The following is a 25,899-nucleotide window of genomic DNA, read 5'->3' as shown; positions in this document are numbered from 1 at the left end:
GTAAGCTTCTTCAATGTGGTCCATTTAAAGGTTTGAAAGGGGTGGGGAGGCGCGCACTTCATTAGCCTGAATGGAGCAAACATCACAATGAATCCCCTCCTCCCCACCACATAAAATATGGAAGGGAAGGATATGTCCTACAAAATATACTATTGAACTTGAGTAGTAGAAATTAATATTCAATAGAGTGCAACAAGCAAAGTGCTACTCAACTGCTCATGCAGCCATTTACTCTACACTAAATAGCTGCTAATCACTATGTTCATGCATATAAACAGATTGTGCCTCATTGTTTATAGCTTTTCATTGTTGCAAAAAAAGTAATCCTTATCAAGTTTTAGGGCTGTTTTGGGTACTTGATTGTAAACTTTAATGTCCAATATATCACACAAAAGAGAAAGGCTTTCATGGCTCAAGTTAAACAGCTTGGAGAGAAAAAAAAAAAAAAAGCGCAAACCATTGCCATTGGTTCATTTTAGTGCTTGGAGCTCTCCATCGGATTAAAGTGAACCAATGCACATTTAACCACTTAAGTATATTTTATTATAATCATTATAACATGATTTACCATAATAATACGCAAGTTCCCTGTATTACTGTATACTTTAAAAAAAAAAAAACCAGTGAACCACTATTTAAATATTTTGAGAGTTAAGTTCATTTCGAAATTCAGACTAATGATACTGAAATACATGTTGCCCAAACAACTATCTTTTACTACAACAGACATTTACAGCAACTTAGTGTTTTATAAATATATAAATAATGTGACAATTCAAAGTCCCGCCAGTTGAATCTGAAAGGTTCTCTTCATTCTCCAACTTGACAGCCCACCATTCATAACAGAGTGTAGAATAAGATTCGTCTACTTTGCTACCCACTGTTCACTCAACTGGCCGAGAAGATGAACACCTCCAAAACTTCATGAGCACCAACAGTACCAAATTATGTATAATACATCCATTTGTCAGAATGTGACAAGGTCAAAAACAGGACCACGTCAGTCAGGAAACCATAAGACTATTTAAACGTGTGCCGTATGAGGGGGATTACTTAAATGCAGCACTTTTCAGTAAATCCTATTAAGAATATTTTAAATGAGGAATTACATATTTTTTCATGCCTAATATAATGCAGAAGATAAGCGCATAAGAAAAAACGGAACCTTTTCCCTAAAGAGTATACAATACAAGGACATCACTGACAGTTCTGTATACATTTCAATTCTTTTCAATCTCACGAGAAAGTATCTTAAGGAAATGTTAAATAGAGCATCATTTTTATTGTTACTTAGAATGTTATGTATTTTCTTCGCCGTACAAATAATTGTAGACATAGATCCAGGAGATGCCCCCCATGTAGTAAGGGCACACTGTACTGTATTCTAAAATTACAAATGTGTTTGTTAGCTATTTTTAACCACAAAATCTGGCATCATGCCAGAGACAGAATGTGGGTAACCAGAAAGTATAATATATGTACAATATAAGTATAATATACATAAAGGCATCATTCAATTTGAGTATATCAAAATCAGAAAAAATTTGATCACAAAAAATGTATCAAAATATATAGGGTACGGACATTCTCATATAGCCTTGCTATCTTTTGATAGTAAACACTATTAGCCCACTAGTAAACCAGTATATGGTGATTGGAAATGGAGGCATATATTTTGATACATTTTATTGACATATAAAATAAATAAAAAAAATCTAAAATTTGATAAATACTGGTGAAACAATTGGGTGAGAGTGTCCACTAAAATGGGAGATACCAACTGGATTTAATGCTCTGTTAAGCGATGTTGTCTTGTTTGAGGATTTTCGAATAAAAGCACCAAAAAAATCATCTCTGGACTTCCACAAAATCAAGATCATTTTCTAAATACAGAAAACTTTTTTTAGGTTACAAAACACATTTAAATTTTTTAGTTTAAGGATAGGCAATCATTTCTAGGATAGTAAATAAATTCATTGTGATAAACAGAGGGGACTAACGTTTTAAATTATTAAAAGGTAAAAAAAAATAATTTGAAATATATTTAGCATTAATAATGGAGTGTTTGGTTTTTAAATAAAAAAAAAATATATAAGCGCATCGCGCTATAACGGGGTACACACACACACACACACATCCGCATATAACGAGGTTTGAGCGTGGACCCAAACTGCACACTGCACAGCACACTGTCTCTTTAAGGGAGCTTGCTCTCGCAAGACAGAAGCATAAGCAGTAAGCAGAGACAGGGAGAAGAGCTGCCAGATGCCGGGTAAGTGCTGCATGCTGTTGCCGCTGCCCCACCGGGTTTGGGAACACTGGGAGAGTTCTCAGCTTTCCCCCTCCGGCGGACGCGGTACCACCACAAAAAAAAAAAAAAAAAAAAAAAAAAAAACAACTTTCGGCGGCCATTTTTTTCACGACCCCGTTTATAACGTGGTTGTCGCTGGTGGCTCCCGAGGACCGCGCTATAACGGGGTTAAGCTGTATATATAGAAACAAAAATGCTTGTTATAGAATACATTAAAAAAAAAATTCCAAAGGAAACAAAAGTTTCAAGTATTTTCTACACACAAACTACTATATAGTGGTCAGAATATGAAAAAAATATCATAGGGCTTGGAGTGGAGAGACGCTCCTTACTACATCCGGTACACGGAGTACACTGCAGGAGCTGCTGCTTCCAGTCTACATCAGACGGTTACTACTAGGAGCAGCTGGTATCCTGTCCATTGGCTGGCGATTGAGTATTACTAATAAATGCTATAATTCCTGTTGTGTTTGTGAGTGTGCATTTTTACATTTCCAGTTCTACATACATTTTTGTAACTTTACTACGCTATGAGTGCGCCCGTTTTTTTGTTTTTCTTGTAGAGATAGATAGAGATAGATTTATAGATAGATATATATTTTTTCCCCTTTGGAAAAAAATTTTTAAAGACATTTTTAATGTATTCTATAACAAGCATTTTTGTTTCTATAGCAACCATTTACAAAGTCACATCCCCTTCCTCTTCTGAGACAGGCTCTGGCACATCCCTTTTGCCCTCTCTCTAGCAGTGCACCAATTGTATATAGTGCCTAGTCACATGATCTTCCACACAACTTTGAATCTTGGGTCCTCTTCTGTACTACTTTAATGTGTTGCAATCACAAATCAAAAAATTTACCTTCAATTCTTGATTCTAAATGTTTATCCAAATCTGCATCTTTCTTGATTGCTTCTTCAGAGACCTTGGGGGCATTTGGAAAACAAACTAGCACAATGCTCATATTATCACGACTTCCCTGTGTGCAAAAGGATAAGAAAAACAAACACATTTATCAAATTATACCAGTAGTAAACATTAAAGTAAAACAGCCCTAGTAACTGAAAGGAGAAAAACATTTACGTGTTAAATAATTGATATAACATGATTTTCAGCAACATACGCACGGTCTTAACCCTTTTGAGTGCCAGATGGGACATGGCACATGTGCCATGACCTCCCCCTGGCATTCACGATAGCATGACCGTTTCCCTGAAGCAATCACGTGATCCCTTCCGTTATGTCAGAGACAGCGCAGAGTTCTACTCATTCCGTTCCACTTAATTTGCTTATCGCGTCCTGCGCTCCACAGGCCGTGCTCTCCCCTGGAGTAATGAAGCCAGCATTTTATGACAGCATCTACATCACGGGGCCTCTGGAGTGACAGACCCTATTAACTTCGTAGCCAAGTCTCAGGGAACCCACAATCCCACATTTAATCACATTCTACAGGATTGAAAGAATCAGTAAAAAAGGTGGGAGAAAATAAAACCACCATTGTCTTTCTAAAATTAAGTTTTTGTAAAGAAAAATACCACATGCTAAAAAGAACACATCCTACCAAGAGATCTAGCACACAAACATAGCTTATAAAGACTTAAAAAGTGAACTTTTCCTTACCTTCCTTCACCTTTTAAAAAACACCCCGTCCATATTCCTGCAGGCCCTTCCTAAAATTTACTTGAACCTTTTGAAATGTGCCAGTTACACTGTAGACCCCGGCATCCAGGGATAAAACATGACAGGAATTGCAGCTTCATGCGATTTTCTTCTTCTGGATTGGAGTCTGTGATAAACTTGTGTACAGTACAGTAATGTGTATGTGCAGGTTGGTCAGCATTGCTCAAGTGTCAAAGGTAACCCTGAAGGGTTGATAGTGCTCTCCAGTGAGAAGTGGTAATGGCCATACTAAAACATAGCTGCCTCAGGTATTCCCATTAACTACTCAGCATGTATTTACTTCCACAAAAAACTGGGTACAATATATGATTTGTAATATGGCAGGAAGGAGGATAAACACAAGGACAGAAAAGCCAACATGGAAATAAAAGAATAGTATAAGAAACAAGACAAAAAAAAACAAAACAGGGAACCAATGCTGCTCCAATCACTCCGTTTGTTACTGCCGAAAGACTAGTCTGTGGGGGGGGAAGGGAGTGTGAAATGAAACCACTTGTCATAAAACTGTAGTAGGGGATAAGTCAATTAATTGGTCATAAGGAATGACCCAACAAGGCAAAGAATTGCCTATTTGTCAGAAATGTAGGATTAAATATAACATCGCAAAGCCTTCAATTTTATTCTAACAAACATACTATGCATTTTCATCTTGCAGACAATAGCTGTTCACACAACTCTTTTTTGCTACCTGTAGAAAACAAACATTAAAACAATTACATAACAAAATATTCCTTAGGCAGCGCGTATAGTGCCTGCGACGGGCGACGCCACCCGTCGCCGCGAGCGAAAGTGATATTTCACTTTGCGGTGGCGGCGCGGGCGTACTGGCATTTCATTGGTTATGGGGCTGTCACATGAGGCGACAGCCCTTGAAAAATCAAATATTGCTAGCTACCAAAATTCGCATTGTCGCCATCGCGCTTACTATAAGCGCACGCGGTGGAAATGCATTTTTTTGGGGAGACGTCGCATCGCTGTCGCGGGCACTATACGCGTGGCCTTACACATGACATACCAAGCTACATGCAGTCACCTACCTTATGTAAACAGGTGTCCACTACAGAATTGCACACTTTTTCCAGGTCATCTGTTAGCTCAAGCCTAGACTTCACAAACTCACAAAGCTCTTCGTTGCTCATGACATCCCAAATACCATCACAAGCCAATATTATAAATTCATCTTCTTCTGCTCTTAATATTTCATAAACCTCAGGCTCTGGAGAAACAAGCTGCTCAGTAGGGCCCTTGCCATCGACACACTTGTAGTCATAGTCCCCTAGGGCACGAGAAACTGCTAATGACCCATTGACACGCTGGATCATGACACTGCCCCCCGCATTCTGGATCCTCTCCTTCTCCCTGGGATTGCAAGGTTTGTGATCCTGTGTTGAAAAGCAAACCTGTCCACTCCTATACAGCACAGACCGAGAATCCCCGCAGTTGATAAAATACATGTGACTGGGTGAAATTAGGACCGCCACAGCAGTAGAGCCACTTCTGTCCATGCCATTCCTTAGATCGGAAAAGTTGCGCATGTATTCATCAATTTTTAAAAATCCAGTTCTAATGCCACTTTTAACATTTTCTACCGACGGTTCCAGAGTGGACCCTGGCGTTTCTGCTGCCCTGAATTCTTCGTTGTCTGTGATGTGCTCTAATAAGTGCGATGAGCAATAATTCGCAACACGAGATCCTGCATGGCCATCGTACACCGCAAAAAAGGACCAGTCTGCCAAGCGGTGAGGGATACCCACCACAGCTGTGTGAGCATCTTCCATTTCCACTCGCCAACCCTGCATGCTGCTGAGTCCATACTGCAAGCCATTTCCTGCTCCATGGGCATTGTGTTTCTCAGTTTTTGGTTTGTCCAAAAATGCCCCCATGTTAAATACTTAGTCTGCAAAAGAAGTAAAAACGGATAAATTGAATAAAAACACACTGAGTACGAGTGAGTAATTAATACACACACTTTCTTATTTGAAGATGGTAGAATGCATTTCTCAAAGATCTATAGTAAACAATACTTTATATTGCCTGAACGAGACCCGACTATAAATCTGTGTTGGGAAGGTTGACAGATATATTTAAGCAGTAACCCCATTAGTTGCAGAAGGCTCAAGCAACCAGGCGTAAGAGACCTTCCCACATGACTTGTGTAGCAAATCACATTATTGTGATGCTCCCCAAATGACAAATAGAAGAGGAAGTCCTTATCAGTTGAGATGTCACAAGGGCCACCAATGTGCCAGTTGCATCAGTGTCTAGTGGATGTCGCTACTCAAGAATTAAAAAAAATTAATGGAAGATCCGTAGTTATTGGTGGGATAAAATATTTTTTAATGAATGGTAATTCCTGTAACTAGCATACTGCAAGCTACAACTGATGTACACAAACTGACCAAAACTTATACGCCGCATTACATTAGAATATTAAGATGTGGATTAATAAACGACAGTGCAGTCTTTCTGGTTTCTTTTGAAATTAAAAAAAGCTGACATTCAAAGGTCAAAAACTCAAGGATGGAGGATGTCTACAGTGGTCAGATATCACCGACTTACCGGAGTAACTGTGCCAAATTCATATGTCGCAAACAAATGACAAGTGGAGTTTTAAACATACTTGTTAAATGTTTAAGAACCTTTGGCACTCAGAAAGTGTTTGTTGATAGCTCTTTGGCACAGAAAGTGTTACTATATTGGGTTTTGAAACTACTTGTTGGATACAGGTATATCTTATGTCAAACCAAAGGCACTGAATATCTGATTAATATTTCTGCAGTCGGCGTGTAGTCGAGAATCACAAGGAATAGAGGCGATCAAAGAAATACATCCAGCAAGCTGCAAATAATCAGTAAAAGATACACACAACAGGATCATGGCTAAACAGCCATCATTTATTTGGACAAATACATAACGTATCCAGGCAACTCAAAGATACCACAAGCACCCAGACCTGCCAGTATCAAACTACCCTTTTTGGCTCGCTCTTCATCACTTCAGTAACCTGATAAAGTGAGGGTAGAAATCCCCAAATCATACTTTGATTAAGAAAGTGGGTGAGGGAGGTATTGCTCGGTCACTAGTGCCATCTTTGTGATCTGCTTAGAAAGTTCACTTTTTTTGTCCAAATACTGATGGTCTGGTCAGTTCTCAACTATTAATTGCAGTCTGTGCTATGAATGTGTTTTTTTTTTTATCTGCTTTAAATATACTTTTCTAGCTTATTTTCTTTTTCTACGAATGACATCATTGTGGTTCCAAAAGTGTAATTAAAAAGCCAAGTAGAGAAAAATTATACGGATTTTAAATGTCAAGTTTAAAAAAGTGTATACTTCACAGGAAACAAATACAGATTGTGTAAATGTTACTTGTTTTAAGTCTGAAATATCCCCCCCACAACGCCCCCCCCCCAACATTACAACAGGAACTTTGAACCAATCATATCTGATCTACCCAGTGAAAAGACCAGATGTATTCACATGCTATTTTACAGATAACTAGGCAGAAAGACAGAAGGAAATAAAGTGTATATTTCATGTTTATAAAGTACATAAACATTTCCATGAAAAAATGTACACTACCTTTTTTCCCCTTAAGGCACCAATTACCTAGTTTGACCCAATTGTAGATGTCGTTAGGTCCCATGTAGGATTCTACATTTTGAAATACAATACATTGAAAGCAGTGTTTACCTTTAAACGCTTTCAAACAGAAGCCTGTACCCAGTAACCTATCCTATACTACCAGACTTAAATAATTGTTTTCAGCCTATAATTATTGATACGTGGGTCCCCATCACCAGCAATGACAAACGCAAATAAAGGGCACAAAAGGGTGCAGATATATCAATTAATGTAATCAAGACATTAATATCCATAATCAGAACGAGAGTACACACCAATTTTAAAAGTAGTAAACATTCTGCGTACAAATCAATCCCTTTAATTATTTTTGTAACCAATTATATAGAGCAATTATTTTGTCAGTATATTCTATTTGTTATTGTGATATTTACATTAAACATGTAGCCTTTCATTAAAGGTATTTGCAAAGTCAACATTTTAAAATGGTAAAAAGCCTTGAAGGTAACGCAAAGTAGATTCCTTTTCACTTTTGCAAGTCAATGTTCTAGTAGATGGTACCAACATTAAAATCATGCATTTAAGAGAATAAAATTGAAGCAATTACTATACATGGTTAAGTATCCTATACTTCATGTATTGTTTCTAATTCACCCCTCCATTAAACCAATCTCTACAGACACAAAATATAAATTACATAAAAAATAATCATTCTATACTCATTCATTAAAGTATTTAACACCCACACCAGAGAATAATAATGATAATAATAATAATAATAATAATAATAATAATAATAATAACTCAGCCTACTAGAGACCATGAACACTCAATTTACAGAAGCCATTTGGATGAGCTCATGCAACAAACTATACTTTTTCCTGTATAAATATTTACATAACTTTGAGTGCATACAATTTGTCAACATATGTCACAATATGCTAGCATTGTATGGTCAAAGGGCGAAAATTATTTTAAGTTAACGGCTCTATACCCCTTTGCTGCCATAGGGGGTCTGTAAAATCAAAGAAAGTATTCCCAATGGGTGCTGCTTATTAGGTAAAGAAACGAGAAGGAAAATGGATGACAAAAAAGGAGACAATATTTCTGAGGAGAGACAACCAATTCTTGTTTAGGGCTCAACTAAAAACTAATGTAGCCATTTACAATTCTAGAGTTTTTAAAAGGGCCACCAAGCAATTTCCCAGTGAGAAAAGAATGAGTCAGTGAACAAAAAAACCCTTTTGTATACATACTTTTTTTTTTTTAAATAAAATAAACGAGGCCTGTGCAGAACAGAAAACATTTATATACATTTTTCCAATTATCAATGCAATGAACTGGAGAGTTGGACTACAGTACATAGTCACCATTTAGGGCCAAAAAGTGATAGATTAATAACCATTTACAGACTGTTTATCAATCACGAATAAAATATTTTATTTGGAAGATCTGCTATAAACACTTTCACACAGGTATATATATGGTCACCAAAACATTCAGTTTTAAATTAACAAGTATCAAAGATGTTAAAAGTGCAAAACAGCAGCTGGTACTGGACTGCTGTGGAGCTAACCCAGCTGATAGATCAACATGTAATGTGCTTCCATTTCAAGATTCAGCATTTTCCCTTATAAAAAGCATTCCTGTAATAAATGAACACATTTATATTTTCTTTGGGGCCCATGAAAACCATTCCAATATCATCTGCTACTTCCCCTTTACTTGTTTGGCTATTTATTGGCATTGTTAATCTACTTTTTTTTTTTTTTTTTAATTGTATGTAAACCCAATACTTTTATAGGAGTATATATAGTCTCATTAGAAAATAAGTTGGGCAAAGACTGTAAAAACACCCAAAGTATTTGATTACTATGGAGACATGGGAGCATGTTCAATAAAGTGCAATAGTACCAATTAGACACACGCACTTTAATGAATAAACCCCTTTGATCATAAAAAAGTGTCAATTACTTGTATTTAACCTTATTAAACGTATTATAACCTTAACATGCCACTGTTATGAGAATTTAAGCCATGGCAGCCTGCCCTCCTTCAAATTCTTCTCTTGCTCAATTTCATGTTTGACCGGTAAACCAACTTGTGTACAGGAATTGTATGTTCCAAAGAACAGTTCAGAGTATTTTTTTCCCCATTCATTTGTCCAGATAATTTTAGCAAAAGGCAGGTGGAAGTAGTGAAAGACTACTTTATAAAAGCTACAGCAATTGTATGCCAGCTACTATTAGGGAGGGTTAGTTTTAAATGAACTCGGGAAATAAATTGAGCTGTTCCTTATGCCACCCGGGTGACCATGTGCAAATTAATGTGAAGCTGCAAGTCACTTATGACTTATGCAAGTGTTGACATACACTTTCATACCACCTTATAAATGGCTACTAATTTTTATTAAACGTAAGCCTTCGGTCAAGAACAGTTTTTATGTAGACTACAATAATGTGAACGATTGTGGGTCAAGTGTTGCTGTAGAACTAGCATATGTATTTCCTCTAGAATATACAAGGCTGCGTCCATCGTGAGCGTGGCGACATGCGTGCCTGTAGCGATTTGTGGCATAGGGGTAGATGCGACAAGGTGTCGGAGGCGTGGCCGTGACGTCAGAGCTGGTTCGCCCTCATTGGGTGAACCGCTCGCATTACTCGGCCGTCGCTAAACAAATGTATTTGTCTGCTCATGGATCGCGAGCGCTTCTCATCGCAAATAGCCTGTCTCAGAGGCACCTTATTTTGATTGTGCCACGTATACAACCCGCTCATCATGGCTGCAGCTTACAGCTGGCAAAAACAAGAATTTCACGGGTCTAACAGACCACATCTTTAGTATGGAACTTTGTTTCCCCAACTTGGACACGTTTTGTTAACTAGAACTTAACTACAAAAAAAAAAAAATACAAACAAAATAATCTATTTTGCATTTGAAAGGTGGTAAATGTGCAACGTCCTGAATACAGCATTACAGACCCATGTAAAGCATAATTAATTTGTGTAGTAAAATTGGAGTTGATCCAAAATTCCACTGTGTGCAGCAGGAACTTTATTTGAACGCACCGAGTCCAGATGTGCAATACATTACAATGGCCTACAACCGGAGTGAGCAATTGCAAAGGCCCCCACCAGGTCCGGTTTTCAGGATATCCCTGCTTCAGCACAGGTGTCATTCACCATGACTGAGCCACCTGTATTGAAGCAGGGATATCCTGAAAACCTGTCCTGTTAGTGGCCTGGAGCTGCCCACCCTGACCTTACAAGCACAATGTTTTAAGGAGTTTATTGCAACATATGCCAACTGACTGAAAATGCTGCAAACCATGCAACCAATGGATGAAGTCTGAAGCAGAAAGACAGGTTGTACCATTTAAAGATTTTTGGGGCTATGCCAAGGTGAAACTAAATTTACTTTCACATCTGGGTGGGGACACAGACAGCGTCTGAACATTACACATTTCCTTCAGTTGACAAAAACAAACAAGAATGAACATTCCAAATTAGGCTGCAAAGAGTGGCATCAGCAACTTTAAAAAAAAAAAAAATGTCATCATATTCTGGGAGACAATTTTAACTTTTTTCACACGGTTTATGCTCACAAATATATGTATGCAGTTACCAAAACATTGCAGTCAAATGCAAATGACAGATACCATCTCAGCACAAGTTTGCTTCCGTCTAAAATGGAAACCCACTGCTATACCTACAGGTCACGGAACAGCAAACTTAAGATGCAGAGAATTGTAGGTACAGCGATAAGGCATTGAAAAAACACTAAGCCCATACATTTTATTTTTCCTGGTAAAATATTTTATAAATAACTAAAAAGCCATTTGCTCTGAAACTCAACCCACATCCAGCACACCGCAGATTTTATGAAGATCTGTATTACCATTAATGTGCGATTATCTTGTTATCCCTAAAAACCATGGGCTGGTCAGGGTCCTGAAGAGAATCAGTGTTTTAAAATGTGTTTCCCCAAGAGCACGTCGTCAATTCAATCTACTGCCTATTGGCAATTGAAGGAACAAAGTTACATTTCAGAAGAGCATACATGTATTCTCAAACCAAGTATGAATTGTCCAGACCCTTTGTATCCATGTACATAACACAAAAATAATGCTTTCAAGTCACTTTTGCCACTACAGTTCCATCATGGATTCCAGTACTACAAGAGGCTGCAGAATTGACGCAAGTGACGTGGCTATACTGTCCTTCTATAAAAAGCAACAGCATTGGTTTTGCACAATTTCTTTGAAACCATTCTTACTTCTGTATAATAAAAATGTTTCCATTTTACCGAATAGTGAGATATTTTTCTCACATAAATTAAAAACAGAATGTCTGAATCAAATGGGTTTATTGGACCACTGGTCAATTAAATACAATTCTTAGCTAAAAATGCTTTTACCAACTTCATTTTCCAAACACGGAAGTAGCTAGTTTGACCGTAAGGCTACGCTTATAGTGCCGGCAATGGTCAGGTGACGGTCGCTGGAAAATCAAAGAGATTACTTCCGGCGATCACGACCAATCCGCCGCGCTTACTATAAAGAGCACGCGACGGCGGCAATGGATTTGTTTTGCCGAGACATCGCGCAGCTGTCGCCGGCACAGACCACAGTATTGGGTATTTACGTACGTACATAAATTGTATATTTGAGGTTAGTTTCACAGTAGAACTCTAGACACAATACTGTGGTCTGTATTTTGAGCTTGCAGATCTATCTTGTTGTGCACATTTTTTTTGGGGTGGGGGGGTGGGGGGAGGCGAGTGCTTCTTTATTTCTCCATCATGTATTTTTAAACACATGCTGTCTCATACCCAAGGAAAACAATTTGGGTATAAAATGGATAGATGGGTTATTAGCCAGAATCTTTGACTGCAGCGTAACTTTTCGTACAACATTGCAGGATTGCAGAACTACAGTACAACAAAAGAATTGCAATTAACCACTGTTTCTTACACTAGCTAGTGAGAATGTAGGTGTATGTGTCTTACCCCCAGCCTTGTAACAGCCATAGTTACGTATGAAGGTATGCCCTATAAATTAATTTATAATAACCCTGAAATTTGGACAGGGCATCAAATTCAAAAGCAGTGGGTATAAAAATTGTAATATATTGTAAATCACACATGCAGGAATTCCATGTGTTAAGGAAAACCATAAAATACATTTAATTAAGGAAATAAAGAAATAGCCACCAAGTTCCACACAACTTCTGTTCAGTTTCTATAAATTTAAAACCAGAGACAAACATAAAACACAGACAGAGCTCAGTGCACATCCAGTGAAATTCATATACGGTACAGTGTCTAAATATATATGTATAAATATCTATTAAATAAAATGGTATTTTAGTTTAACATTTTTGGCCAAAATTATTGTAAGCGCCTGAGCCACTGCACAGCAGACCACAATTCCAGGGGTCCCCAACACTAATAAATGCTTAATAACCTGTGCAATACCCACTGCACAGACAGCTCTGTCTGTGTTTTATGTTTTGTCTCTGGTTTTAAATATATATTGCCATGCTCAGTAGCACTCCTCTGTGACACTCATATGCTTATATATATGTTGTGGTTATTTTGGGGGTTCAATAGGAGCTTGTTAGGTGTCCAGTATGTTTTACAGTTTCTATAAATCCCACAAACCCATAGGCTTTTATGAACCCATTAATACACATAGGGAACATTATATTGCGTGTTTTCTAGGGGGAGATTGCGTTCACTGCTCAAACAAAGCAATTAACAAGATCAGAATGAAAGTGGAGCCTTGTCTACTGATCGCTATCCTAACCAATCATATGGTTGCGATTCTGCAAGACTGCCACTGGTCTTTCAGCCCCCAAAGGGTTAAGAACAATTGACGTTTCCATAAAGCTTTCTTCTGCTGCATTACACAACAAACCCTAGATTAAGGAACTATAGTATGGTGAGGTAAGAAAGCAATGCAAGCTTACAGGAAACTGTAGGTGGTTATATAAAAATAAAAAAAATAAAAAAAAATACTAAAGCTAAACTACTTGCATACAAGATTAATTGAAGACCAACCATACAGAATTTCTTCCAGAAATAAATATGTATGTATGTATATATGTATATATATAAATATATGAGAGAGAGAGAGAGAGAGAGAGAGAGAGAGAGAGAGAGAGAGAGAGAGAGAGAGAGAGAGAGAGAGAGAGAGAGAGAGAGAGAGAGAGAGAGAGAGAGAGAGAGAGAGAGAGAGAGAGAGAGAGAGAGAGAGGTTTTTTTGCTGAATAATATTAGAAGAAACGAAAGTGCTTTCCTAGAATGTCCAATAATTGTTTGAGCAGTCATTTTTAAGAACCAGGTTTACAATATATGCATAGCCTCCAATAGTGAGATGAAAATCTCCCTCTCCAGGACATACTTGAAAACAAGTGGCAACTCTCAATGTATTACTTCCTGGCAAAACATTTTATAAAGAAATATATGAACAAAAAAAAATTGCCTCTAATGTACTTTACATACAGTGGGGCCCCGCTTCTCAGCGATCCGCCAATACAGCGTTACCGAGAAGGGGGCCGCCATGTCTGCGCAGAACAGGAATGGCAGAGTTTGCGCACACGCTGAACAGGGGACTGCAGGTCCATGCATGCGCAGAAGGGTAGGAGACTCCGAAAAATCGCCAATTCCGCTTTGCGGTGGCGCCATGGAACGGAACCCGCTGTATGTACCACCAGTTCATTACTTAAAACCCACTTCCATACATGGAAAGAGAAAACTGCAGATTACTGTAAAGGAGGAATAAGAAAGTTATGGCATTCAAGCATAAACAGTTTATTTTCCATTGGGGCAACCCACGCAATATCCTACACGTGTTTTCAGAATAAATCACTTAAGTTTTAGACAATAAAAAAAATTTTTATTTCATTTCTTAATTCCATTTTTAATGAGTCAATATACTGAGCATCCTTCGATTTCTATAGTCGTTTTAGCACTTCCCCAGCAGTGTAAGACCTTTGCAACACTTTCCGGTTTGTGATCATTTGTTGCCAACATTCCCAGCAGTTTGAGCTGCAAACTGTGACAATAGATGTTACCTTAGGCTAAGGCCCCGGTGACTCCGCTGCAACGCGCGCCCGCGAGATTGGCGGCGTGTGCAGCCGATTCCCCGGTCTGCAGCTCACTGCAGGAAGAGAGACCGGGGGGGGGGGAGGGGGGGGGAATGGAACGTGGCGGGGGAGTGGCCATGACGTCACCCGGCAGGTTCGCCCTCATTGGCTGAACTGAATTCTATTGAGAGCAGGAGCAACTCTCGCCCCAGCGCTGCGCCCTCCCTCGCAGCTGGCCCGGCGCCGTTGAGGGGAGGGCTCTAGTCTGTGCAGCATCCGCCACAGCGGACGCTGTAGTAGGCAGCAGGGGCAAGGCCTAAGTAATGTAAGGAGACACTGTAGGTGCTGGGTTACACTGGCTGAAGAAGGATTGATTGAAACAAAGGAAGCCATTTAAAGCCCTGGGAAGCAGGGTCTTTGCTGATCAATCACAGAACAATGAATAGTCAGCTTAAGTAATTAGTCTTCAATAAAAAGGTAAATAAAAGGCATCCATATTTTTTTTTAATATAAGTGATGCGCAGACTGCCTTCTGAATCAGTATGAATTACAAATCTAGAAGCAAATATACATCAAAACAGTCTAAAAGATGCAGTGATTACAACACCTGAGAATATTTAAAGTGTTAAAAATGCATTTACATGCATTAATCCAAATGTAAGCTTTACAAGAAGTAGAACAAGCCATTATATTCATTTAATACTAAATTAAAAATAGATGTAGAAGTGCCTTTAATGGGCAAGTCTGTTTTTTTAACTTCTGAAATATCACAATTTTTGAAACATTACCAAGACGTGCTCAATGACCTTGGCGATGACAAGGCAAAAAACACAACAGTGCTCACTCTATATTTAGCCTACTATTTGACAGTTGTCCCGAGTAGTTATAGGGGAAAGCTTAAGAGCATGAAGCACAGTACAATCAGGGGTTAAAAACACTGTACCATCAAGTGTGCTGCACCTCAAAGTTTGCCCTTTATAAAAGGTGCAATTAGGGCGTGAAATAGCAGCCTGGCATCCGTTTCTGGCAGGCCAAGTAGTCACTTGACGGGTACGCAGACTTGCCAACTCCCACTGATGGCCAGCTGTAATGCTTTAAGTGAAACTGAACCACAAATAAGATTTTTTACATTTTAATTTCGCAGACCAAGCTTGAGGGAGGTGAATCTAAACTAGCATGACATATTTGAACCATTTGAGAACAAAAACAAACAGCCAAGTTTATTAAAAACATTTGTCAAGGTTACCTTTTAGCAAACATTAAAATGCAAATTTATTTTCTAATATATGCTCCATTAAAGATATCAACTTCTACTTGTTTGAAGTACATGTAACAGCCATTACTATTTCTTATAGACCGTGACTCTGGAGAAACTAGTTTATACAGTATGCATTTTGTGAACTTTCACGTCTCATAATTTACACATAAATATCTATATTCTTAATTTCAGATTTCTACAATTTTTTCCAATAGTTTTTCCAATAGTTATCAGTTATCAGTGACGTCACTGCCCCGCCTCCCTCAGTCTCCCCCCATCTCCGATCGCGGACGCTGGCTCGCCTGTATGTGCATGGAATCGCACAGCTTCTGCAGGCGAGCCTCAGCGTCAGCGCGGTGCAGCACGGCTCCCCCCCTCTATGGCCCGGGCCTTAGGCCTCGGGCATGGTCAGCGCTGAGGCGCGCTAGTGCTTACCAGTAAGCCCCTACAGCCGTAATGAGAGCGTTTTTAGTAGGGGCTCGCCTACGCTTCCGCAAGCTTGCGAAAGCAAGCGTAGGTCCCATACAAATTTTAGATTTGGAGCTCGCCGGAGCGCAGGGCCGGTCACGTGAGCGGTTCGCCCAATGAGGGCGAACCAGCTCTGTGACGTCACTGGTCCGCCCCCCGACACGCCCGCGGACCAAGGCCAGGGAAAGCACCCGCTTTCCCTCAGCCTCCGCTTTCCCTCAGCCTCCGCGCGCCTCAGCACGGAAGAAGGCACCCTGGACGCAGCCTAAGCCCTCCCGTAGCGCTCATCCCTGCCGGGAAAACCGAATTTAGCCTGTGGCGAGGAGAGCAGTCTGTGCGTGTTTATACCATACTACATTATGTACCTACATACGCGGTAATCATGTGTCAGTGCGTCAATACACAAACGCAGAGTCAGAAGTCAAATTCCCCTCCCCATCAACAAAACCTCTGGCAGGTTTTTATTTTTGCCCTGCCGTGTAAGTGACAAAGATTTAAAAAAAAAAAAAAAATTTAAATTGCATGATAACCAGTCCTTAAACCAACCTAGTTCTGATCTTTGAACCTTTGTAGAACTTTTACTTTATACAATTCATTCCGGCACATATAACAACTAAAAACTTTTTTTCAAAACAGTCTACAAGGTGACAATGCATTAAAAAGGTTGAAGGAAGGCTGTGTTAGGGTCTCCATGAACTGGATTCCAACATTGGGCTGGCACTGTTTATCTGTATTCTGATATTAATCAATTCCAGAAAAATTAAGCATGAGATGTACAACAAAAAACTGCTCAAATCAGACAGAGCACCAAGTAAGCAAATTCAAAAAAAGAGTAGCCACTCTGCCCCGAGCCCTGTATGTGATTTACAATAAACCATTACAATATTCAAGATTATAGGAATGCTACAGACTTCTGATAAACCATTCAATAAATTAATTTATCATTAAAGAGGAGGACCCTCAATGGTAGGCGCTACAAACCTATGCGACCAATGTGAAATCCACATAGATGTCTGCATTTAACTCCAAGGGTACCTGAGTGCTGCACCCTTGTAATCCATATATAAACTGCAACCGCCATAAGACTAGTTTCCCTTTTAACTAGGCATGATGCCTCAATAATTTTTTTTGTTATTTTTCTATTTTTGACCTCCAGTTCTCTCTCTCTTTTCCTAGCAGTGCTCCCTGCCTTTTCTCTCTTTTTTTTTTTAAAAATAAAATATATTACAGGGTATCCTTTATTTTTAAATTGCACATTAAATAAAAGGGATATCCCTGCACTGTATACTCCTGACTAAACAGAAAGCAAACAATGTGATTAATTAGGAGCTCCCACAGAATAGAATTAAGTGAAATGAGTGAATTTTAAATACAATGTAAATGAAAAACAAGTGTACAGTATTGATACGTTCACTCGTGACTGTGCCTATATTAATGTAGTGCATACGGTGAAGAAAGTGAATAAATATAGTTGTAACCCACTGTTCAAATGCTCTGGCAGGGACGGTCTTCGCTGGTCCCTACAAGTCTGAAACAATCTTCACAATCCAGGGAGAGCATGAGAAACATCAGGCAAAAAAAAAAAAAAATCTAAGTGCAGGTATCTTGTGGGTCATATGAATCTTGGCTCATATAGACTGCCTACTCACAGTGTAGTTAGTAGGTGTAAATATTCAACTCCAAAACTGTGGCTATGTTCTTGCAGTAGGTGCCTTAGTGAAGAAGAAATGCGCAAACCACAGCACAGATCAGCAAGTAAAAAAACTTTATATTTTAAAAAGGGGTAAGAATCGTACTTACATTTTGTACAATCAATAAAAGCAAACAGTAATTTAGACATCGTGAGCCATCGCCATCTCACTGCCTCAGTAGCGCCGATGGTCTAGGGAGCCTTCTCCAGCTGTTTGGTTCCTTGCCAGCGTCTCTCACACGCTGCGCAATGTCACATCCGGTTTTTTCCACGTCACTGAATGCTGTAATCTGAACTCACTCAACGCGTTTCGCTAATTCCTCAACTTCAACAGAAATGTACCTCCGCCCTCATACAATGTATATTATATAGTGATAGGAATTAACAATTTGAAGATAACACTATTCTGATGCGCACATGTTTCTTCCCTCACTCCCACCCCCCCCCCAAAGGTGAGTTGCATATTTACACCTACTACACCGAGTAGGCCATTCTATATGAGCCAAGAGTCATATGACCCACAATTTCCACAAGACACCTGCACTTAGATTTCTTTTTCCTTTTTTTCCTGTTGATACTCTCCCATGCTCCCCCTGGATTGTGAAGATCGGAAACAGAAAGCAAACAACGTATATTTTCTACATAAGAATTTGAGATATTAATGCAAGTGCTATACAAATCCGCATTAACAGCAACTTACTCCACTTAAACATATTGCTGGAAATACAAAAAGGAAAGTAATCATACACAACCATTTTCTTTTTGTTACAGTGTATTTCTTAACCTAGGCAGCATGGTATAAAGCAAAAATAAGTGAACAGAGAGATTTTTTTAAAGGATTAAAAAAATAAAAATAAACTGTTTAGTCTAAAAATCTTGATTTCCAGCATTATATTCTCTCTTCTCTTCTGTTATGTATAGATCCCCAACATTCAAAATATATTGTATAGTTTTGACAGTTCTTTTCCAATAAATCAGATTACAGGGCACCACACTTAGTCCCACATTGCAGAAAAAATATTTTGAACTACTGATCACTCAACAAATTCCTTCTTAAAAATTAAAAAACTCTAAAAGCAAACATTTTACTCATTTGTTTTGTTTCCCGTCAACTTTTAATTTGGATTACTCCCAATACTTATTCTGCTCCACACTGCTCTGCATGACAAGTATTCTAGTAGTTCTGTTTTCTTCTAAAATCACTAAAATTCCGCCTGACGAATTTGCGATACTTAGAAGTTCAGAATGCATCAGCAAAAATGCCATATTTCAGTGATTTGAAATCTGGCTGAAATCCGACGGTGGACTTTTTTTAGTGCCTAACTCACCTTTGGCTTCCGGGATTCAGATCGAATTTGGCAAATATCCATGCCAGAAATCCGCGCTGCTCTACCATTAGGAGTATTGTAATGATTTTCTCTCTACATTATGACTGTAGAACAAGACCTCAAACATGGTCTTTTAAACAAGGAGAATAGGAATATATAACATTCAGCCAATTTTAACATAAGAGCTCCTATTAGATCACTTTGGCTCTAGAATAATCTTAAATTGTGCCTAGAGTGTTCCAGCTTTAAAAAGAAAAAAAAAAAAAGAAAACATAACTACTACATCTTAACGCTGCACCATTTCAGAAACGCGCCTCAGTCAGAAAATCGCCAGTAATGTCATTAACATGGGTTCACACGGTTTGAATCCCAGTGACAGAGTAAGTTGCCCATGGTCACAAGTTGAGCTGTCTCCTTGTGTCTCAGGTACAAAAAGTTAGGCCTGGGACCCGCTGCGCCCGGCGGCGCGGGCGGCCGCACGAGCGTTCCCCAACAGCAGGGGAATCCCCCCGAGCCGGTCCCAGTCCCCCCTCACAGCACAGCTCACTACACGCTGTGACGCGTCAGCCGCTAGGGGATTCAAGAGAATTGTAATCCCAAGCGTCCACGCGTCACGGGGTGTGGCTGTGAGCCAATGAGGAGGGGAGGCTTCGGGAGGAGGGGAGGCTTCGGGGAGCGGGGAGGAGAGTGTGGAGGGAAAGCATCGTGAGTGCCTATCTGTGTGCGTGTATGTGTGTGCCTGCCTGCGTGTGTGTGCATGAGTGCCTGCCTGTGTGTGTGTGTGCATGAGTGCCTGTCTGTGTGTGCCTTAGTGTGTGTGTCTGAGTGTCAGCGTGTGAGTAGGGCAGCCCGCAGCAGCTCCCTCCTGCAGCCCGCGAGCCCGTGGGGGGGGGAGGGGGGTAGCGGGTCCCTTCACTTAAACCACTCCCCCCTCCGCTTAAACCACCCCCTCCCTCCCACTCCAGCTCCCTACAGACCGCATATCGCGATCTGTGTCTGTCAGCGCCCCGCCTGTCTGTAGTGCGGGCGCGCTGACTGAGGGAGCGGGGCCTTAGCCTTAGATTGTAAACGCTATGAGGGGGAAGAAAAAATAAAATAAAAAGGACATAAGATAGCCTAGGTATACACATTTGCTATGAATACCACCCATGTTAAACTTGGGAAACACAAAATCAGTGTTAGTCTGATTTGGCTGCACGATTCAACCAGGTAATTACCAATACGATAGCTATAGTATAGATATACGGATTGGAGTTTTTTCATACAATTTTACAAGCTACAATGAGGTACAGTTGGTCAATAAAAAGGATGAACATTTCCACTCTTGATAAGGTCCCCATAAAAAAATTCCGTTCAGGAAGATAGAGAACAACTCTTTAGCTTCTCTACTGTTGAAAGGGTCTAAGGCTGCGCCCATACAGCCTTCGTGCGTGCGCGTCCATGACGTTACAAGCGTGAAGCGGGTGCGTTTTCTGGACATGCTAGACGCGCTGTGGGGGGCTCAACGTCACGGAGCTGGTTCGCCCTCATTGGGTGAACCACTCACGTGACCTACCCGTCGCGCCGTGAAATCAGATTTAACCGATTCTTCGCACAACGCGTGCCCCCTCCTGCTGTCACGTGCTTGCGCAGTCTATGGGCGCGATCAAGGCCTTAAAGCAGCGGTGCGCAAAGTGGGGGGCGCAGGCGGTTGCAGATGCCCTCGCTCTTCCGAGAGATTTAAATTAAACGCCGGGGGATAGTGTGAGACCTCTGCAACTCACATGGATTCAAACGAGTTGCTGTGACGCATCGCCATGGCAACACAGCGTCAAATGATGCCGTGGTGTCATGCGGAGTGCCGTCCCACACCCGTCTCCATGGCAACGGGGTCACATGACCCCGCAGCGTCATTTGGCACCGAGAGATTGAGGGGGAGCCGCTCAAAAGTTTGCGCTCCCCTACCTTAAGGGAACGTGATCGTGCCGCGCAGGGACGCCTCCGGTCTTCAGCAGCATGGACGACGCCTAAGGCTAAGGCCCCGCTCCCAGAGTCAGCGCGCCCGCACTGCAGACAGGCGGGGCGCTGACATACACAGACCGCGATACGCGGTCTGTAGGGAGCCGGAGGTGGGCGGGAGTGGGAGGCTTGAGCGGGAGGGGGGGGGCGTGGCTTGAGCGGAGGGACCCGCTACTCTCCCCCCCTCCCTCCACGGCTTGGGCTGCTGATTGAAGGTAAGTAAAGCAACACACACACACACACACACACAGACAGGCACTCACGCTGCTTTCACTCCACACTCCTCCCCGCTCCCCGAAGCCTCTCCTCCTCCCGAAGCCTCCCCTCCCCATTGGCTCACAGCCACACCACGTGACGCGTCAACGCTAGGGATCACCATTCTCTTGTATCCCATAGCGGCTGACGCGCCACAGCGTGTAGTAAGCTGTGCAGCCAGGGGGGACCGGGGCCGGCTCCGCAGGATTCCCCTGCTGGAGGGGAACTCGCGTGTGGCCGCCCGCGCCACCGAGCGCAGCGGGACCGAGGCCTAATACTGCTGGTTGCTCCTACAAACACCACTACACAAGAAAAACAGTAATGAGATGTTTCTTAATCTATGACAAATCCTTAATTACAATGGGTAAATATGTCGAATTGTTAATTGTTTATCGGGTCAACAATTTATTTAGCAGTTTACTTGCTATTTCACACAAAATAACATATACAATAACATTCCATCAATAGAGGAAAACAGTGTATGATAAAATTAGCAAATCAAGTTATGGTCGGTAAAAAGCGACACGAAACCTATACCAAAAAAAAACTTTAAAACTCCAACCATACGTGTATTTAGTATAAAGGATGATATGGAGTACATGGTCACAGTATAGTAAGACTGTTTAGACTTATTTTTTTACCTTACAGTTCGAAAATTCATTTTGAAGCCTACCTTAGCAGCACTTTCTGTAGTGCTTATGCTGGTGTGAACTTCAAGAGGAGGAAAATGTACTACTGTTACCAAGTTATGTGGGCTACAAACTGGGTGATAGTGATTTACCCAAGATCATACAGAGTTCAAGTGGCAGTCAAATGTAATGTAGTCAAAGTACTAACCATCATAGCTTCTATACATGCCAACTCTGCTGTTTATGTGTTGGGTTAAAGGTTAATTACTTAAACAAAAATAGCCCAAAGCTCACATATCCAACAGTGCTGTTCAAAATCTCCCAGTTCTGAGGCAAAATAGGAGCAGAGAAAACAAAAAATATGTAACTGTATTATCAAGATTTGAGATAGTTTGGGTACTGATGTGCTACAGAAATTAGGTTACACACAAGTCATTGACTAGAAGGTAACTAGCTTCACAAAACATTATTGCCCTTTTATTCATAAGGAAATATCTTTCAGAACATAGTTCTAGTTTAGGATACATTACACAGGCTGTACATATTAACCACCTTGCTTCCAGTGAGACTAACACAGCTGTGTGGTACATGAAAGTAGATAAATACAGAAGCAGACTTCACTACTCCTCCATTTTATATTGGCCACCAAGCCTAGTAGCATCTGTTAAAAAAAACTAAGCTCTGAATTTGTGGTCAGCTCTCTTGAAGCATATTTGGCCTGTAAGCCAAGGTCCAGATTCACTAAAGAGGACCAAGCTTCAAATTAATGGGAGTTAAGCTGTGCTAAATGTTAGCACCCTATAGTGAAATGGGGCCCAAGTAACCTATTATACAACACAGAGCTATTACTGCTTTTACTTTATGATATGCTAAAATCACTTTTATTCTTAGATTGTACAGTGAAGTTAAGGTTCTAGTTGGGAAGGCCCAGGCATTTTTAAGCAGCAGTGCAGGCGTGTCACATTTTACATCATATTGTCTTACCTACTACAGTAACTACACACTTATGTTTGAACAGTTGGAATGCTTCCAGCTAAAAGTAGTATGTGTTGCCAAACAATTCATTGAGGATAAACACATGGTTATGAATCACCCCTTTTCCATCACTACTATTTTGAAGGCACAGGAGGTCTAAATATTCTCTTTCACATGTATAAAATAGGTGTATTGTGGGTGGGCAACATGGAATTAAGAGTAGTGGGTTCCAACGCCTCCAATGGGAACCCCTGGTTTCTATGGCAACCACAAAATCTGTACTTATGTAAATTAGGTACATTCACCTGTGTGCAGCCGTCTTGGTTATGCCTAAACCCTGGTGTGGCCCGGGTTCCTCAGACCGCAGAAAAACCAACTTCAGGGACAACTCGGTCTAATACTTTACTTAAAACTACAAAGAAATTATTTTACTAGAGAAGCCAGTATTAGAACAGCACGGTATATGTTTTTGGTATGATATAACATTTAGTAGTTTTACTTTCTTAAAAGTATAAACCTGGAACACTGCTTTGAGGAAACTCACATTTACCACATTGAGGGGCTAAAGTGACCTGAAGTTAGAACTTAAAAAATAATAATAATAAAAAACAAAAAGGTAGTGATTAAAGGCTACCCACCTAACGACAAACTAAATACCAGAAAACACAAGGGGCAAGACAAAGTGCTACAATATAACAACAATGCTCATGAATTTGGTTACGGTCTAATATTGTTAAGATATCAAAGCCACTTCCATGTGGCTTATGGACTTCAGTATAAATTGCCTGAAAACTACATTCAGAAGACAATACCAAAATAAGATTTGGAGGTTTCCAACCAACAGAAGATGTCTTCAGTAGTCAAACTTAACCAGTCTTCTGTTCCCAAAATATTTTCACTCCAAACAAAAAAAGAAAACTAGCAGTAAGCCTTAGTAAAGGGCATTTGTGGCTGGTGGTGAAGGCTATACACTTATTAAAGCTTAGTCACTAGAAAGCAGTACGAGTATAGTCACGGGAGGCCATATCCGACTGCATTTCAGTCCCCACACATTTAAAATACGACTGTGCTCTTAAACAGGTGGTTGGTCCCTTCAATGACAACATATGAAACATTGCAGCCAGGTTGTGATATTTTTCTTCCGGTATAAACATATTGTGCCGTTTCTCCCCCCTCCCCCTCCACAAACAAAAAATAAAATTGTCCCGCTATCAACACGACGTTTCCACATTCCCAAGAAAAAAGCCTTCAACGCCACACGAGGCCCAACACGAGAACATGTCTGCGCCGCGTTACCCCCATTTACTACCACCGCAGACTATCCTCCTCACCACCGAAATTAACACGGACATCTGTGGAGCAGAAATCACTGCCAGTCTGACTGCCCGAGGCCTGGCAGGGTCACCCTGACCGCGGCAGCCTGGAGGGGGGGGGGGGGGGGGCGAGGTGACCAGGCCCGAGTTGTGACCTCTCCCGCACGGCACGGGGGGGGGGGCGAGGAGGGGCTCTTACTGGCACTTACCTAACGGCACAAATATGACCGGCGGCCTCCTCCTCCCCTACACACCAGCCCAGCTCCTCTCACACTAGGGCGCCGCTTTCTGGCCGGGCAAGCGCCGCGTACATCTCGGACCAAAACGAAGGTTAAAAAAAAGTAAAGACAGGGCCCCCCTCTCGCCCTCCCTGCGTTATAACGGAAGCCGTGCCGCTGTTACCGCCGCCTGCCGCCCCCTCCTCATGACAGGGTTAATCGAGGCGCGGGGGGGAAACGGCGCTCACAGCGCAGCCAATTTTAGATGACGTTTTTTCCCCCACCCATTGAACGACACCGCGGCTCCTCCGCTCCAACGACCCGAGCGCCGCAGCAGCGTGGGGGAGGGGGAAATAACACCGCCTCGCCCGGCGGTTGGCCCTACCCGCTGTAGTGGGTTGTTGACAGCCCCCCTGCGCCTGATTGGTCCGCTGCCCTGCCTGTCAAAACCGACGTTCCAGCAACCGCTCGAATAGGGTGGGGAGAAAAACCACCACAGCGGCGCGCGATTGGCTGGCGCGGGTGTCAGTCATTCTCTATCCTCCCGCCCCCCCTCACAACTGCTATGCGCCGCGACCGACAAGCCAAATCTCCCTTATTATTTTCGATGGCTTTGTCTTTTTTAGGGGACAGGTTTGGCGTTTCACCATGTTGTTAAGTGACGATACCGGCCGAGCGCGTTCGAGGGGGGGAGGACTAGGACTGCGGTCTAAAGGGAGAAATGTTGTTGGTGAAGACGTAACCGACCTTGTTTGAAGCGAAGGGAGGCGTCGAGTCCCGTCTTTCGGGCTTTCATTGGCTGGTGCGGTATGATGGGCGTGCGTGGCGACCAATGAGAGTAGGCGAGGGGAGGGATACGTATCTCAGAATGAATGTTGTTTTCTTCAATGCGAGGCGGTGGAGGAGGAGGGGGGGGGGTAGAATAGACGCCCGTATGTAACATGACATCATCGGCGACCAATCAGCCAAGAGGATCACGTCACCGACCACAAAACAACTCGCTCTGCTTGTCAATCATGTGCACTGATGGGGCGGGGCTATCGGGGGACCTTTAACACCTAACACAAAGGGAGTGATGTAAAGGCAAAAGTGGAACAATTCTGTATATG

The 25,899-nt window shown here is 41.3% G+C and overlaps 1 protein-coding gene across 6 annotated transcripts in view; it reads right to left on the bottom strand.

Moving 5' to 3' along the window:
* The window catches only part of PPM1B (protein phosphatase, Mg2+/Mn2+ dependent 1B), a 37,661-nt gene extending 11,978 nt beyond the window's left edge, over nucleotides 1-25,683 (bottom strand). For 3 of the 6 annotated variants that reach the window (XM_075595783.1, XM_075595787.1, XM_075595790.1), the window contains exons 1-3: nucleotides 24,782-25,169; nucleotides 5,027-5,886; nucleotides 3,171-3,288 (exon numbers count right to left, since the gene is read on the bottom strand). In XM_075595783.1, coding sequence (XP_075451898.1) covers nucleotides 3,171-3,288; nucleotides 5,027-5,872 — 964 coding nt within the window. In that variant the 5' untranslated portion in view covers nucleotides 5,873-5,886; nucleotides 24,782-25,169. Of the gene's footprint in view, nucleotides 1-3,170; nucleotides 3,289-5,026; nucleotides 5,887-24,590; nucleotides 24,615-24,781; nucleotides 25,503-25,537 lie in introns of those variants that run through there. The other 3 variants (XM_075595784.1, XM_075595785.1, XM_075595786.1) reach the window with 3 other exon arrangements.
* Nucleotides 25,684-25,899: the final 216 nt, after the last annotated feature.

Source organism: Ascaphus truei, chromosome 4, assembly GCF_040206685.1.
Source record: "Ascaphus truei isolate aAscTru1 chromosome 4, aAscTru1.hap1, whole genome shotgun sequence".
Classification (NCBI taxonomy): domain Eukaryota; kingdom Metazoa; phylum Chordata; class Amphibia; order Anura; family Ascaphidae; genus Ascaphus; species Ascaphus truei.
Note: the sequence above shows the minus strand (reverse complement) of the source record. Positions and strands in the feature narration are given on the sequence as shown.